The following is a 13,755-nucleotide window of genomic DNA, read 5'->3' as shown; positions in this document are numbered from 1 at the left end:
TCTACAAAAACCATCAACATCACACAATCCAGCTTTTGGTCCGCTTCCAGTATGGATGCACCCGGTAATCACGACAGCATGGACGCCAATCCCAATACCACCGATGGCTCCAATGAAATGTCAGATATGACAACGCCCAACCCAAATCCCTTCACGTTAGAGCCGGCGCTACAGAATAATATGCTTTCGACTCAAGCTGCATCCTATGACACGAAAGAGCTAATGACTCGCGATCATGTTACCATGACGCAGGATGCAACGATGGAGGGCGTCGTCCAGGAAGCAATTTCGATTCCCATCGCTGACGAAAACATACTGCCTGACTCCGCGCATCTCAATGACACGACTGCTGCCTCCATGGAAGGGACAGATCAAATCATGACGAATATCAGTGAGAATGCAACACCCGACGAGGACTGGAGGGCTTCAGTAGACTTCGACGTCCCCGATTCCACGCAGGCGCGCATCACAGACCTTCCAAAAATTCAAAGTCTCTATGATGCGTATCACACCGCCTACACAGACTCAGCTATTACAAACGCCACGCGTATGAGGCATGCCAAAGCCCTTGCTTTCGTCCTTCTCAAGCACTACTACCCTTCGCAAGATTATGTCATCGAACCAAGCGCTCTGGGCCCAGTCGCAAAACGCCAGATGAACTTCATAAAGGTTGCAGATGATGGATCGGACGTGTGGCAAGATCTCCCTGCTAAGAAACCGGCCAAGAAGGGTAAAAAGAAGGGCAGTCTCACTAAGAAGCAGAAGGAAGCCGCCGAGATCGTCGCAAAGACGGACGAATACAATCACGGCTTGCGTTATGTTTCCAACCTACAGTGGGTCCGAATCGAGCCTGAGGACATTGCCGGCTTCGTCGTTCTACGCAAGGTCAAGAACACAGACAAGGAAACTGGTATTGGCAAAGACGAGTACCGTCCACACACTTACCTCGCCATCATGATCGATAACTTTGATGAACTGCCGCGCTTCTCCACAGCAAATACCACGCACCGCAGCGATGTCCTCGCCGATGCGCTTTGCATGGGATCAAAGATCCGAGACGGCTACGGTATCCTCCTCTACGGCGCCCGTATTGAGTTCTACCGCTACGAGCCCGGTACAGATTGGACTTACTACGAGAGTGACGATGACACCGCGAGCAGGACTCTCGCGGATGGAACCTTCGACGATGACGTCCAAGACATTGAGCCTGCTATGCTGCCGGTTTCGGATGAGGATGGAACCGAGGTCTTGGCGATGGACATGCGCACCACGAGTTTACCAGCGGTAGATGAGGGTTTCAAAAGGATTGCCACGATGAAAGTCACGTACGTAGATGACGTCGTAGACGTTGCAGTCAAGCAGCCCAGCTACAGGTGACAATGTAGAGTAGATTTTCGGAACATCGTGCAGGTCTCAGACATCAAATGCAAGTGGGGAGGTAGGAGCGATTCTTGCTAGAATCATTACTGCGGTAATCTGACCGTCTTGATGACTTCAGTAGGCTACCACGAATGCGTGGCTTGGTAGTTTAGCTCACTATAGGTCAAAATCCAGCACATACATATACCACAATAACTCTACTAAACCCTGCACGACCTCCATGCTTTTTTCACCTAGAACGTATATAGACCCTGTATCTTGAGCCCTGCGGCTCCTTCCACATGTGGCGCTGGGACTATCCGATCACTCCGGTACATGCGGGGCGTTACTCTACAGTAGGGCCGAATGCATACCATACTTTATAAATGGGTTCACAACTACAGCGCCTCGCACTTATCTTTCGACTTGACATTTCTTAACTCAGAATACGCTTAAACCCTGAATGACATGGAGTGGAATGCAGCATGTATAGTCGAAGATGCAGAAATAGGTTAAGATTGGACTATGGAATTCTATCTATCGATAGCAATGGAGTATGAAATAAGGGCAAACATACTACTCGCAATCTGAACATCTTGATACTAATAACCCAAGTCACTCATACTTCTCGTCTCGCTCACCAGGGACCACCCATACTTTGCGGGTACGCGCCTCCACTGTGCTGCTGTCCTTGTGCGTACCCTCCGCCTAGCTGCTGTCGCTGCTGATGCTGTTGCTGTTGCTGCTGGTACTGCTGTTGAGTGTACCCCGGATTCGGCACGCTCTGACCCTGACCCTGAGCATAGCCAGTTGTATAGCCCTGACCTTGCGCGTACATGGCCGGATCCATGCCCATGTCAATTCCCATACCCTGGGGTAGAGCTTGCATCTGCTGCGGATGAACCGCACCTTGATGCTGTGGCGCCATCATCATACCAGGCCCCTGCTGCTGATTCCCTCCATACCCATAAGTGCCCAAGGTCTGGCCCGCGCCATGGCCCTGGCCAAAGCCATACGTGCGGTTCGGCTCCGCCATGACCACACCAGTAGTCGTAGCCGCAGTTCCGTTCGCGATGGCCCCGTTCGCTTTGTCATTTGGAGCACCTAGAGTATACCCCCATGTCCCTTCTTTCAACTTCTCCTTGACGAACTTCACCTTGTCACCTACACCCTTCGGCATCTTACCCTCACACCCATCAATAGCCCACGAGCAGGCCTTCACGACCGCCTTCCACATGCCCTTTTCATACTCTCCGAGTTGAGGATTCCCTTTTTCCTGGCGCACGCGCTCAAGCACCGCCATCATCAAGCCCTGGATTCTATTCGTGACTTTCTCCAAGTTCTGGCTGGTGGTGGGAATGAGGGTGTAAAACGCCGCCGGATTCGACGGGCGAAGTTGGCCTTGCTTGAAGTTGATTTGCACCGGGGCGGCGACGTGGTAGTCTGATGCGGCGGGCGATGCTGGGCCTACTGCCAGGCGCGCAAAGGCTGGGACGCCATTACCATGACGAAGTAAGGCGAATGGACTGTCCGCGAGTTGAACGGTGTGGTGGATTGCCTTGTCCTGTCCTGCGGCCCTACACTTGCTTTTCTCGTAACTCTCCTTATTCACGCATATTCGCGCCCAGTGCTTTGCCTTGCCCGCGTCCAGGTTCTTCTGCACCATGCGGACGACATCGCTACCGTATTTGTTTTCGCTCGCCCCTCTGAGCTGGAAAGCGAACGTGACGAGTTCATCCTGTGCTTTGCCTAAGTGTGGCCGCGCGAGCGAGGGCGGGAGAAACGTGTTGATGTAGTATCCGTAGAAGTACATGTATGTACCCAGATACTCGAACGTAATCATCTGACTCGAGGAATCCAGGAAGATGATCGGTATGTTCAATTTTTTCGCATAGGATTCCATGCGTTCCAAGTCTGGTAATGAATTCGCTCGTCCAGCAGTCGAAGGCGTGACACCATTCGTCAGGTCTAAGCTCCCTGTGATAGTAATTGCAGAGATTACGGATCGAAGCGTGCTTGTAGTCGTGTTGATCCAATGCAGCAAGAACTGTAGGACCGGGCCGTGATGCCACACAACCCTCCTCTTGCTGCCCTCAAATCCTCCCATCATGAAGACGCGCTCAATAGCAACGTTGATGCGCTTGACTACCTTCTCAGACGCCTCTTTATTACCGGTTCCAGTGGGACAGATGTTATTGTTCCAGCCCTTGACGACAACGACCCTTCCAAACGAGCAAACCGTGCCCTCGAGGTGTTTCCTTCCTTCTTTCTCCGTCAAATACGCTGCCAACTCACAAATCCTCCTATAATTATCAATTCCACTTTTCTCCTCGGCGATTATGAGCATACTCCCTTCCTCCGCTGTGGCTTTGATATCTTTATTCTTTCGAACACCGAGGTCGCTTAGCTTGGCGATGACGGAGGTAAGTTGTAGCAGGTTATCGATATCAGCATCGGATTCCCAGACGTGGAGAACACCGGGGTCGCAAATCTTCTCGACAGTGGTCTTGGACGCACTCGCGAACGAGGATTTGTATTGTTCGGGCATGGACTGCACAGACTTGTTAAAGGAGCCAAGATCCTTGGACCAGGGCCCATTGAAAGATGCCATCTTGTGATGGCGCTGGTGTTGCTTGCGCCTGTGATGAGTTCCTGAGTGGTGGGTATGGTGAGGATGAGCAGGTCGAGTGGGCGTCTTGGACGTATGTGGGAGGATTTGCGGACGCGTGTGCAGTCGTGTTGGAGAGTAGCGATCGATGAAGCGATCGATATAGTTCATTGATGGGTAAGAGTCGCTGTGAAATTCAGAGGCGATTGCTCATATAGCATGCGAAGGCCCGCGTTTGCGTTTTGTGAGGGAAGTGAATGTACAAACCCACTGATGGGAGGGAGCGATGACGTGCACGACAGGAAAGTTGCGGAGATATAACACATACTGTGAAGATAGAGGATTTAGTTAACATTGAATGAGCGGAGCGTGAATTAGGAGAATTTGTTGCTCTCTGCCGTTGTGGTAAATGAAGTGTGAGATATGTACGGGTGAAGACATTTGAATCATCGATTGCTACCTCACCAAATTCAGTCCACGATACACCCCAATGCGCCACATATGGTATACCATCCAAACGCCAAGAAGCCAAAGAATCCTTGATCATTCATAATCACTTGCCGACTCCACCGCCATGCTCAATGACGATGCTTTTATCGAGCTTCTCTACCTTTCGGCTTAGTAAGGCGCGCAGCTCCGGGCTTATAACTCTTGCGTCTTCATCTGCTTCGCCGACTTGCTTGCCCTTATCGATACCGGATGTCGCTGCTTGCTCATTCGAGGTTGATGGGCTAGGGCTTGATTTTGGGTCTGGGCTTGGTACATCCACGGCTGCAAGCTTTCGTTGTCTCGCTTGTGGTGCGGAAGGGAAATTACCCTTCTTGTCGATTGTCTCCACTGTTCGCTGAAATCTCTTGAACAGGGACTCGGCGCGAACGAGTGTTGATTCTAAGTCCATGGTGCCGGAGAGTTCGTTCACTGGGAGAATGTTAGCACGATGATTGCGCAAACGAAAAAGCGGTGCACACTTACCATACTTGAGCACCTCATCGAAATGCTTGAGATGCGCCATAATCACATCTCGATGTTTCTCAAGAATAGCTAACGCAACGAAGATGTGGAAGTTGCTACTCTGGTAATCGGTCCACAGCGACTCCCACAATCGGAGGACATCTGCCCAGTCAAACTCTCGCTTGTACCAGACAAGTAACATTCGAAAGAAGAAGAAGAAGTTTGTTGATTCAGCGGACTGGAGGTGGACATAAAGCTTGGGGTCCATGAGCTGGACGAGGTGATCGAGTGTAAGGAGCTGCTTGCGCATGCCGGACTGATCTCGCAGGAAGTTTCGTTCCTGTGCACAGGTCAGATTCTTATACAAAACTTTGACTTCGTTACGAAAGTAACTTACCATTCGGTCCATGAACCCAACGAAGCCCCAGAAGGCAATGGCATCGTCCTGCATGACTGCATATATGGGTGCAAGTAGATCGCTCATACCTTGCACGTAGCCAAGATCTTTGTTGTACTCGTTATATGTGAGAAGCATGTCTTTCATCTGTTCAAGATGAACATTGGTGCCAACTTCGGCGAAGGGTGAGTCGGGGTCAGGGTGCGGAATGTCTTCTCCCGCAAATATTGGTATATTGCGATCTGTTCGGTGTACATCCTTCTCTACACAACGGACCCCATAGAATGGGGAAAAGTTAGCCATGCTGGTTTCAATGCTTTGACGAGTGATGGTACGAACCTATTCTGTTCTTCTGCTCTTTCCACCACTCCTCCTGTTCTTCATTTTGATGGCCTTCGATCATCCTCTCCCACCAAGCACCTTTCAGTCGGATATACTCGTCTCGGCGGCTGTTTAGGTTTGCGCGTCGCTCTTCTTCCGAACTATCCCAATCGTAAACTCCCAGGAGGAACAGCCAGGCCTCCTTTCGAACGCCATCATCTGGATCTAATCCGCCGTGGAATATCCGGTCTTTGACTTCATCTGGTTTCAGCTGTAGTCGGCCTTTTGGGTCGAAGAAGTCTTTCCATTCTTTGAGAGTCACGGGTTTCCTTCGATCAGCCATGGTCATTTTGTCCATGTCGAGAATCTCGAAGTCGCCAACATCGCTCTGCTCCATAGCCAAGACGTCCTTTGCAGTCCATATTCTCTGGTTTCGTTCACGCTCGCTTTGCTCGGCAATGCCCATAGCCCATCTTGCCAGATATAGTCGTGCGCTGTCGAACTCTTCCTGTAGTGTCTGTACTTCTGGGTTCTGAATCAATCGTCGGACCTGTGGTGGAATTTTCGGGTTCTCTGCGACAGCCTGAGCTGTCCTTCTCGTGAATGTCGTAACTTGGCTGAGTTTCTCGAGGAAGCTCCACCTCGCTTCTTTCAATGCCTTTGTGACAGGATCCATGCCACCGTCCCTCTTGCCAGCCTGCTGTGAAGACGAAGCATCTCCAGAACCTTCGGTACTTTTCCTCGGTGCAGCATCTCGGCCAAAGGATCGCTTGTCGTCTTCGGAGGGATCGATGAGGTATATACTCGGGTCGGCTCCAGAGCGCTCCACTGGGACATATCGCTTCAACCACCGCAAGACCTCGTCGCCGCCCCAGAACATGCCTCCCCCATCACCAAATGGATCGAAACTCTCCTTTGCAAGCTTCTTCCTTTGCATGATGGTAGACTGACATTCGCTGTCATGGAAAAACAGCGCCGGAAAGCTATCGCCAGCACGAGTGTTGACGACTACGCTTCCGAACCACCATCCTATACTCGGCGGTCGTATCAACACGGAGTATATCTCGCTGACGGGTAGAGCGAATGCATACCCGGGCGTTCCGGTATGCGTGGATGTTGTAGGCGGCGGAGGGACGAGGTATGATTGTCTCGGTGGGGAGGAGGAGTCTGACAGATCAACTTTGACGTAGGTATCGTAAGCATCTCCGAGGCCTGATTCGGGTATCCAGGCCAGGAGCAACGAAGACGCGTTGACGCTTCGAGCCGACGAAGAGGAGGTAGGGCGCGCATCGTTGGTAGTTCGTGCAGACTTCTGCTGCACGAGAGCTACGAAGCCGGGGATGTTATCTTTGGAAGAGGCCGAGGGGTGCACGTATACCTGTGGATGTTGGATCAGTCTTTGCGCCACCACCTCGAATATGACAGACGGCCACCTACTTTGCTCTTCGTATATAGAAGCTTCACCCCTCTGCCGCTATTTGTGTGTCGAATAGTATTGTACTCTCCCTCTTCGTCGTCGCTCAAGTCGTAGAACGAGGCCGATGGCGAAGGCGGAGTGTGTGTCGGGGAAGCCATGTGGGGCAAGCCGTCCAAAGGAGCGCAAAGGGGAGACACTGAGCTCGGGATCTCGAGAGCTAGAATTATGAGGGTACTTATGTAGCAGTCTATGCGTAAGATAGCTCAAAGGAATGTGCGTACACTTGGTGACTGGGGGAGCTGTTGCAGGTGATGGTTGAGGGCTATACTAAGGCAGTACTCGGACGTCATTCAAGTGGCGCGGGCACATGCTACGCGTCGTACCCCTCAGCAAATCACCAAGTCAGCTTTGGCAACAGCACACTGCACAGAGAAGTAAGTATAGTATGGACTGGATCATGTCTTCTTTGAAAAGCCCGTGTCAACGCTCAACGTCGCAAATATGTAGTACAAAGCGCCTGCTTTATATGCCGTAATAAGGCCATGCTGCCAAAAGTCCAAGACGCATGCTTCGGGCACCCAGTGAAACCCCCCCAAAAACAAACTCCAAGTGCGCCATGCTGCATATGCCACGAGACTCATTAACGCATGCGAGGTCCGCTCGGTAGTCCAACGCGTCCACCTTGTGGGCCGCGTTGTGGTGGTGCGCTACCACCGTATCCTCCCCCTCCCCCTCCACCTTGTGATGCATATGGGTCGTCGTTCCCTCTTCCACCACCGCTGCCATTGCTTCCATAGCTGTTACTGCGCTCGTCGGGATAAGGCACTCGTCCGCCTTGTTGCTGCGTCGGTCGTTCGTATGGGTTTCGCATGCTAGTCGAATCTGTCGACGGCGCACTCTGTACTGGGCTACTGGACCGCCCTGATCCCCATAGCCTAGCCTTGAGCCTCTCCTGAGCTGATGTCCCTGATCCTGCGCTTGGCGGGGGTGACGGGTCCATTTGTGGGCGTCCTCCCAGTGTGGTCTGATAGCTCCCAGCTCTTTGACTTGGTAGAGGCCTGCCATGAACTTGCGGCTCTGGTGTCAGCGAGCTGCCCATGCGGGCCTGGAGTGGACGTGCCCCTCCTCCCCGTGCTCCAGCTCCTCGGCGCAACGAGAGCGGCTCTCGTGGTGGTTGCTGCGGCTGAGGAGTATCCCACAGATCACTCAGTCCTCCACCTCGCCCCATTGCTGGTGCTTGTCCTTGCTGTCGTCCAGATGATGACGCGAACTGGGCGGGCGCAGGTTGCGGCGTTTTGGGGTCGGCCGGCAGCCATTGCGGGAACGGCCTGCCTTTCTCTGTGTAGTATGCGCGAAGCACCCGCGAGATGTGTGAATCATCTTCTGTGTCGCCGTCTGCGCCGTCGGACAGAAGCTGCCGTCGAAGGTTGTTGTATCGTGACGTAGTGTTGGTGAGGAGATTGTTGAGGTACGACGACATGGTGCTGTAGGTAAACTGTCAATGGAAAGGCACAGATGTATTGGCAGCAGTTGTCGCGCCTTTGTCGTCGGGGATGGCGCCGTCGTTGAGGGGGGTGGGTTGCGGGTTGGTCCGCGGTCCCCCAATTTACTAGGCGTTTGGGTTTCAGAAGCGAGCAGGTCAAGTCACTTCAACACCTCCACTATGTTCATATTCTCAGAACCCCGGCCTTAGGAATGCAGTAGCTCTCGAGCAGACACCGGCAGAGCGAGAAAGCCCCCAGTCTCTGAACATCACAACACGAATTACTGAGGATCCATTCGCCTTAGCGTCGGGTATGCGAATATAGGTGTGTATAGACGTGCTCACTCCTCGTAAACCGTCACATGAGCCCCTCTAAAAGAGCCATTGAAGACATACAGGCACTGTCGATCTGGTCCGAATGCCGTCAACCATGTGGCTATGCTCGAGGCAACCTCTGACCAAAATAGATCCACACGTTAATATCATGTCTATGCACTTTGCCACCTGGAATCGCTTTCAAACACTATTAGCCTCTCACGCTCACAACATTACACATTGTATCTTCCATGTACTTTGATTGCCTCTCCAAGCAGCCCAAGGGCCGGCAGGCTATGGCTAACACTATCGAACCATTCCAAGAGCTTCCTGCAGAGCTTCGAGCACACATATGGGATCACGCCCTGCAGGACAAGCAGTGCAAGTCTGATACCCTGGCCTGGCGACAGATCGAATTACGCGAGTACGACTCACGCGTAAACACTATTGCTATCAAAATCTCGACACCATATCCTACGTTGTTCGCAGTCAACCGCGAGACACGATACGAAGCAGCAAAGCTCGAGGGCTGTGAATGGATACAGATCTATGCAGAGCAAGGGAATATCTGGTAGTGACAAGTTTATGATATGCACCAACTTCAGCAGAGACATTATACCCTCGCCAAAGAGTTTATGAGAGCTACACAGCACGAAGCCTGCAAATCAGGAACCGACACTCTAGAACAATGCCGTCTGAAGAGCTTAGCGTGGCTCTTCGACCAAGCTACCATCAACAGAATTGAACACATATCGCTTTGTACTAGTCGGCCAAAATGGAGTCATCGTCTAGAACATGTTGCTTGGTGGAGAGGCGAGGGACTCGAAATATTCTCCCTCGGCAATCTTTAGAGCGTGCGTCGGGCTGAAATCCGACCATGCGCAATGGGCGAAGCTCATTGTGGAGGATCATCTGGAGTACCACTGGGTTACCGACGGGTGGAAGGCAAATCTCCCAGCTGTGAGATTGGGTCAAGCCGTTCCTACTGCGGGTACTGAGAATACCGGAGTTTGACATACGGGCCAGGATATTTTTACGATGCAGCCAAACCTTGCTCTATACTTGATTCAAGATTTTTCATCCTATTTTTTCTCAGTAACCCTCACTTCTTGTGCCATCAAGCTGTCCCATTCCCCTTCACTTCACTCCTATTGTCAATCCGAACTAGACAATGCCTATTTGTGTCTTTCACCTCTTTATTGTCCATTGAGACAATGCTTATAATTGTCTGTCAATAACAAAACAATGCAACAATGAAGTCAATTGCCGTCATTGTTCTAGCAAATATATTCATAAGAGATACATGCCTTCTATCCATCACTGTTCATTACAGATCACATTTGCTCACTATCTCGTCTTGATTCCTTTATACCTGCACATATAGCACATAAACCTCACTTATCATTCCCTTTTCATATCTTCACAATGCCTAGGCCCCCTCGTGAAGGTCCTCTTCAATCTTCTCGACGCATCGTTGCGAATCGAATTAGCAAGGCATGGAGAAATGAACGCCAAAGCAAGCGCCCGCGAGGATTGGTCAATAATCGTAACAACTGCTATCGTCATGGCGCCCTACAACCCTTGCTTCATCTCCCCCGTTTCGTCAATTGGATCCTTCAGCACAACGAAAGGGGTCAGAACTGGCCCTGTAGGTTGGAGGACCCAAATCATACACTCCCCGAGGATCCTATGGCACGTTCAATAATTCTTGAACTGAGCCAGAACCACAGGACCAAGGAGGGCGATCAACCCTTGTACACGGGATGTGTTCCGTGCTTGTTAAAGCAACTTTTCACCGATTACTGGGGAAATACCTTGATCGGTCCGGCTGATGGAAACCCTGAATCTCAACCGCTCCCTCTCCCACATCAACATCCCGCCATTTTTCGCCTTCATCAATTGGCGGAACGGTGGTTCTGCGTTAACCCTTCCGGACTTTTGGAGACACTGAATAATGATGTGAACAAGCACAAGACTCAAGCGCAACGAACCATAATGACACGACTGGCACGCATAAGCAACATGACAGGCCAGCAGGATTCCGATGAATTCCAGGGGATGATTTTCAACGGAATTGAATACAGCTACAATTCCGCGTAAGACTTTCACCTTGAGTTCAGCTTAACAGGTTGTACATGAACTAACTCCAACATAGGACTACTCATGGCGAGAAACGCAATACGCAATTCGATGCTCTCTTCTCACTGATTCGTCGGGAAAACACCACATGCGATAGCTGTCACTCCACGCGCTCTAACACAGCCAACCACCTTGGCTTCAGGCTGGATCCACACCCTAGCGAGCCTGACACAATCGAGGCTGCCATCGAAAGAACGATGCATGACCATATGACACTGGATATTCCATGCCGTGCCTGCGGCGTGCCAAATGTCGAGTACACACAGGATCGTTCCATCGACGCCGCACCAGAATATCTTCGCATCCACCTCAATCTCCTCGACCACGACTCAGAAGGGAAGGAAATCAAGAACCGCAACGCCATTCAGATACCAGACATCTTAGACATCACGCAGCACATGACGTTCCCCGCGACCCAGAACCCCTGGCCAGTGCGCTACAAGCTCGTCAGCGCGACCTACCATATCGGCAATACGGTCAAGTTTGGTCACTACGCAGCAGGCGTCACTGGACCAAAACTCCCACGCACAGAATCTACGCCCCAGTATCACTGCAACGATACCGCAATTAGGGACTGGACCGATGGTGCGCATCCGAATGTCATTTCCATGAATCCTGCGGTCTGTGGTGATCAGAAAGATTGTGATGTTAGCATACTTTTCTATACCAGGATACCGCGTGAGAGAGGGAAGCTGATGCCGTATGCTGGGGAGACGATTGCGGATCGGCTGAGGAATGGAACACTAAGCCGTCGATGTAGAAAGTAGAAAGTATTGGGTCCGAAAAGGTCTCGAAACTCAAAGGCGGATAATGAAGCAGTCTAGTTGGTTTGCCATAGTTAATGAGCAGCCAAAGCATGTTTTTTAGTCTACTATCAAGTTCTGCCCTGACAAAGCTGCGTTGTAAAAGCTACCAAGGGGTTCCCCTCAGGAGAGGGCCATTGCGAAATGTGAACTTAACAGATATTACTGCCCTTTGCTGCAAATGCTTGAGGGCTATACGAGGGAGGGCACCAGCATCTTTTTCCAGAAGCAAGCTAGTCTCTAGGGAGGCCGGCTGCCACGGTAAGCTCCTCGAGCTATAGTAGGCGGTGACCAGTGTGCTCATTGAACGTTGCTGTACGGTAATTACTCTAGGCCACGATGTGTACCATTCTCCGGTCGTATAGCGAGTAAGATCGATGTGGCATAAACGTGTGGTGGAGCGGTAGACCCTCTAGCTCTTTGTACACGACTGACACCCACAAGATTGTGTCTGGTTTTTGTTCGAAGCCGATGGTGCAACTCTCTGCTTCGAGTCCCAGGGCAATCAATTCTTAGTCAAATTCTCCGTCACGGACTTAGTAGAAGGTGTCATAACTATAATCTGGGCTTGGAGTCCTCGCTCTCGGAGGGTTTCGGCGACCCCTCTTCGGCCGTATCGCATGTTGACATCTCGGACATGCCTTCATACTACAATCCGGGCACTGCAGTAGATATGTCCAACTCTCAGTGCACGTCGGGCACTCTGTACGGCCTTGTACTTTTGGCCACCAGCCGTCGTGGCGGCAGACTGATTGGTGAGACTGGTAATTACTTTCCTCGGGTGTGTTGACGTGTGTGTATTGTTTCTGGCGATTTCTGATTGCATCAAGGAAAATATTCTGTCGCTTTCTGGTCTCTTCCTCTCGACGTTTCTGTTCCTCCACCTGTCGTCTTCTCAATGCCTCTGCCACCTCCCGACTCCGTTTCTGCTCCTCTGCCAGTTGCTTAAACCGCGCCTCTGCCGCCTCCCGGTTCCGTTTCTCTTGCTGCTCCTGCTGCTCCTTCCGAATCCTTGCTTGTCTCTCTCGCTCTACTTTCTCCTTCTCTTGCTTCTCCGAAGCCTCCCTAGCCCATATTCTTTGCTGGAGCAGTCGTATGTTCCCGTCATCGACAAAATCCGCTGCCTCTGCTGCCTCTTTCGCCTTTTCTAATAAACTTTGCTCTTCTCTCAAGGCCGCCTTCTTCAACGCCAGTCGCCTCTCCTTCATATCTTTCTCAATTCTTCTCTCCTGTCTTCCCCTATCCTTGCGTGCTTTCTCCTCTTCACTATCTTCTACCTTCTTGTATATAGGTGACAATAACCATGTTCCCCAACTATTCTTCTTTGCCTCTGTAGCTGCTTCAGCAGCTGCAATACTATCCAGATTCTTGATCTCTTGCTCCAAACGCCGGATGACTCTCTGCACTTCGTAGATCGAAGAGTCCAAGACATTCTTTTTGGTCAGCCATCTTACACCACGTTCTTGCTTTAGCTTTTGAATTGCAGCAATTTGTGTCGCTTCGCTGAGGGCACTCGGGGGCGAACGTGGTGTTCCTGTGGTTTGAGGAAAGGGACGACTTCGATTTATAGAAGGGTAGAAGATATCGTAGGCTCGACGTTTGTTTTCGTCTTTCAACGTCTCGTAGGCTTTTCCGAGCTTCAATGTTTGGTATCAGCACAAATGATATGGTGATCGACAAGGGAATTTGACACACCAGTTGGAAAGCTTCAGTAGCATCGTGCTTGGCATTTCGGTCTGGATGGAGCTTCAACGCCAGCCGCCTGTAAGATCTAATAATTAGCTCGGGAGTAGCTGTTTGCCCCACTTCAAGGATCATGTAATAATCCTCCGTAACTAGTGAAGGCGCCATGCCTTAGCAACTGTTTATTCGGGAGGTTCGTTGTGATCGAATAATACCAACAACAGCTATCACAAGTTCAACGAGGGCACGTAAATGGTGTCAGGGCTTGTACAAATAGAG

At 51.2% G+C, this 13,755-nt stretch overlaps 6 protein-coding genes across 6 annotated transcripts; 2 read left to right on the top strand and 4 right to left on the bottom strand.

Moving 5' to 3' along the window:
* Window positions 1-243: 243 nt before the first annotated feature.
* Window positions 244-1,377, top strand: K460DRAFT_354606 (uncharacterized protein; the record flags this gene model as incomplete). Its single annotated transcript, XM_040931798.1, has 1 exon — window positions 244-1,377. The coding sequence occupies one exon, from the start codon at window positions 244-246 to the stop codon at window positions 1,375-1,377; it is 1,134 nt and encodes a 377-aa protein (XP_040787282.1).
* A 1,007-nt stretch (window positions 1,378-2,384) lies between these two features.
* On the bottom strand, window positions 2,385-4,073 carry K460DRAFT_310573 (uncharacterized protein; the record flags this gene model as incomplete). Its single annotated transcript, XM_040930155.1, has 1 exon — window positions 2,385-4,073. A coding segment is annotated over exon 1 (1,584 nt), but the record flags the coding sequence as incomplete, so codon positions are not given.
* A 367-nt stretch (window positions 4,074-4,440) lies between these two features.
* Window positions 4,441-7,359, bottom strand: K460DRAFT_365662 (RabGAP/TBC). Its single transcript, XM_040933222.1, has 5 exons — window positions 7,074-7,359; window positions 5,655-7,014; window positions 5,316-5,578; window positions 4,940-5,258; window positions 4,441-4,885 (listed from the first exon to the last, which is right to left on the bottom strand). Exons 1-5 carry the CDS (start codon window positions 7,209-7,211, stop codon window positions 4,521-4,523), a joined length of 2,445 nt encoding a protein of 814 aa, XP_040787280.1. The 5' UTR covers window positions 7,212-7,359; the 3' UTR covers window positions 4,441-4,520.
* Window positions 7,360-7,641: 282 nt separating this feature from the next.
* K460DRAFT_97464 (uncharacterized protein) lies at window positions 7,642-8,818 on the bottom strand. The gene has a single exon (XM_040938847.1). The coding sequence runs from the start codon at window positions 8,531-8,533 to the stop codon at window positions 7,694-7,696; it is 840 nt and encodes a 279-aa protein (XP_040787279.1). The 5' UTR covers window positions 8,534-8,818; the 3' UTR covers window positions 7,642-7,693.
* Window positions 8,819-11,369: 2,551 nt separating this feature from the next.
* K460DRAFT_365660 (uncharacterized protein) lies at window positions 11,370-11,799 on the top strand. Its single transcript, XM_040933221.1, has one exon. The coding sequence runs from the start codon at window positions 11,389-11,391 to the stop codon at window positions 11,755-11,757; it is 369 nt and encodes a 122-aa protein (XP_040787278.1). The 5' UTR covers window positions 11,370-11,388; the 3' UTR covers window positions 11,758-11,799.
* Window positions 11,800-12,329: 530 nt separating this feature from the next.
* Window positions 12,330-13,644, bottom strand: K460DRAFT_429515 (DnaJ-domain-containing protein; the record flags this gene model as incomplete). The annotated part of the gene is made up of 3 exons (XM_040938311.1): window positions 12,330-12,638; window positions 12,678-13,430; window positions 13,489-13,644. 3 exons carry the CDS (start codon window positions 13,642-13,644, stop codon window positions 12,330-12,332), a joined length of 1,218 nt encoding a protein of 405 aa, XP_040787277.1.
* Window positions 13,645-13,755: the final 111 nt, after the last annotated feature.

This window comes from Cucurbitaria berberidis (assembly GCF_010015615.1).
Source record: "Cucurbitaria berberidis CBS 394.84 unplaced genomic scaffold K460scaffold_3, whole genome shotgun sequence".
NCBI lineage: Eukaryota > Fungi > Ascomycota > Dothideomycetes > Pleosporales > Cucurbitariaceae > Cucurbitaria > Cucurbitaria berberidis.
The sequence above is the reverse complement of the archived record's forward strand: the minus strand, read 5'-3'. Positions and strand labels throughout refer to the sequence as shown.

Excerpts from the sequence above, each read along its gene's own strand:
- K460DRAFT_365660 (XM_040933221.1), top strand. The coding sequence starts at position 11,389 with ATGACGTTCCCCGCGACCCAGAACCCCTGGCCAGTGCGCTACAAGCTC.
- K460DRAFT_97464 (XM_040938847.1), bottom strand. The coding sequence starts at position 8,533 with ATGTCGTCGTACCTCAACAATCTCCTCACCAACACTACGTCACGATAC.
- K460DRAFT_365662 (XM_040933222.1), bottom strand. The coding sequence starts at position 7,211 with ATGGCTTCCCCGACACACACTCCGCCTTCGCCATCGGCCTCGTTCTAC. Across the intron at positions 7,015-7,073 it reads TTCTATATACGAAGAGCAAA|GTATACGTGCACCCCTCGGC; the intron begins GTAGGTGGCCGT and ends CAACATCCACAG. Across the intron at positions 4,886-4,939 it reads CGATGAGGTGCTCAAGTATG|TGAACGAACTCTCCGGCACC; the intron begins GTAAGTGTGCAC and ends ACATTCTCCCAG.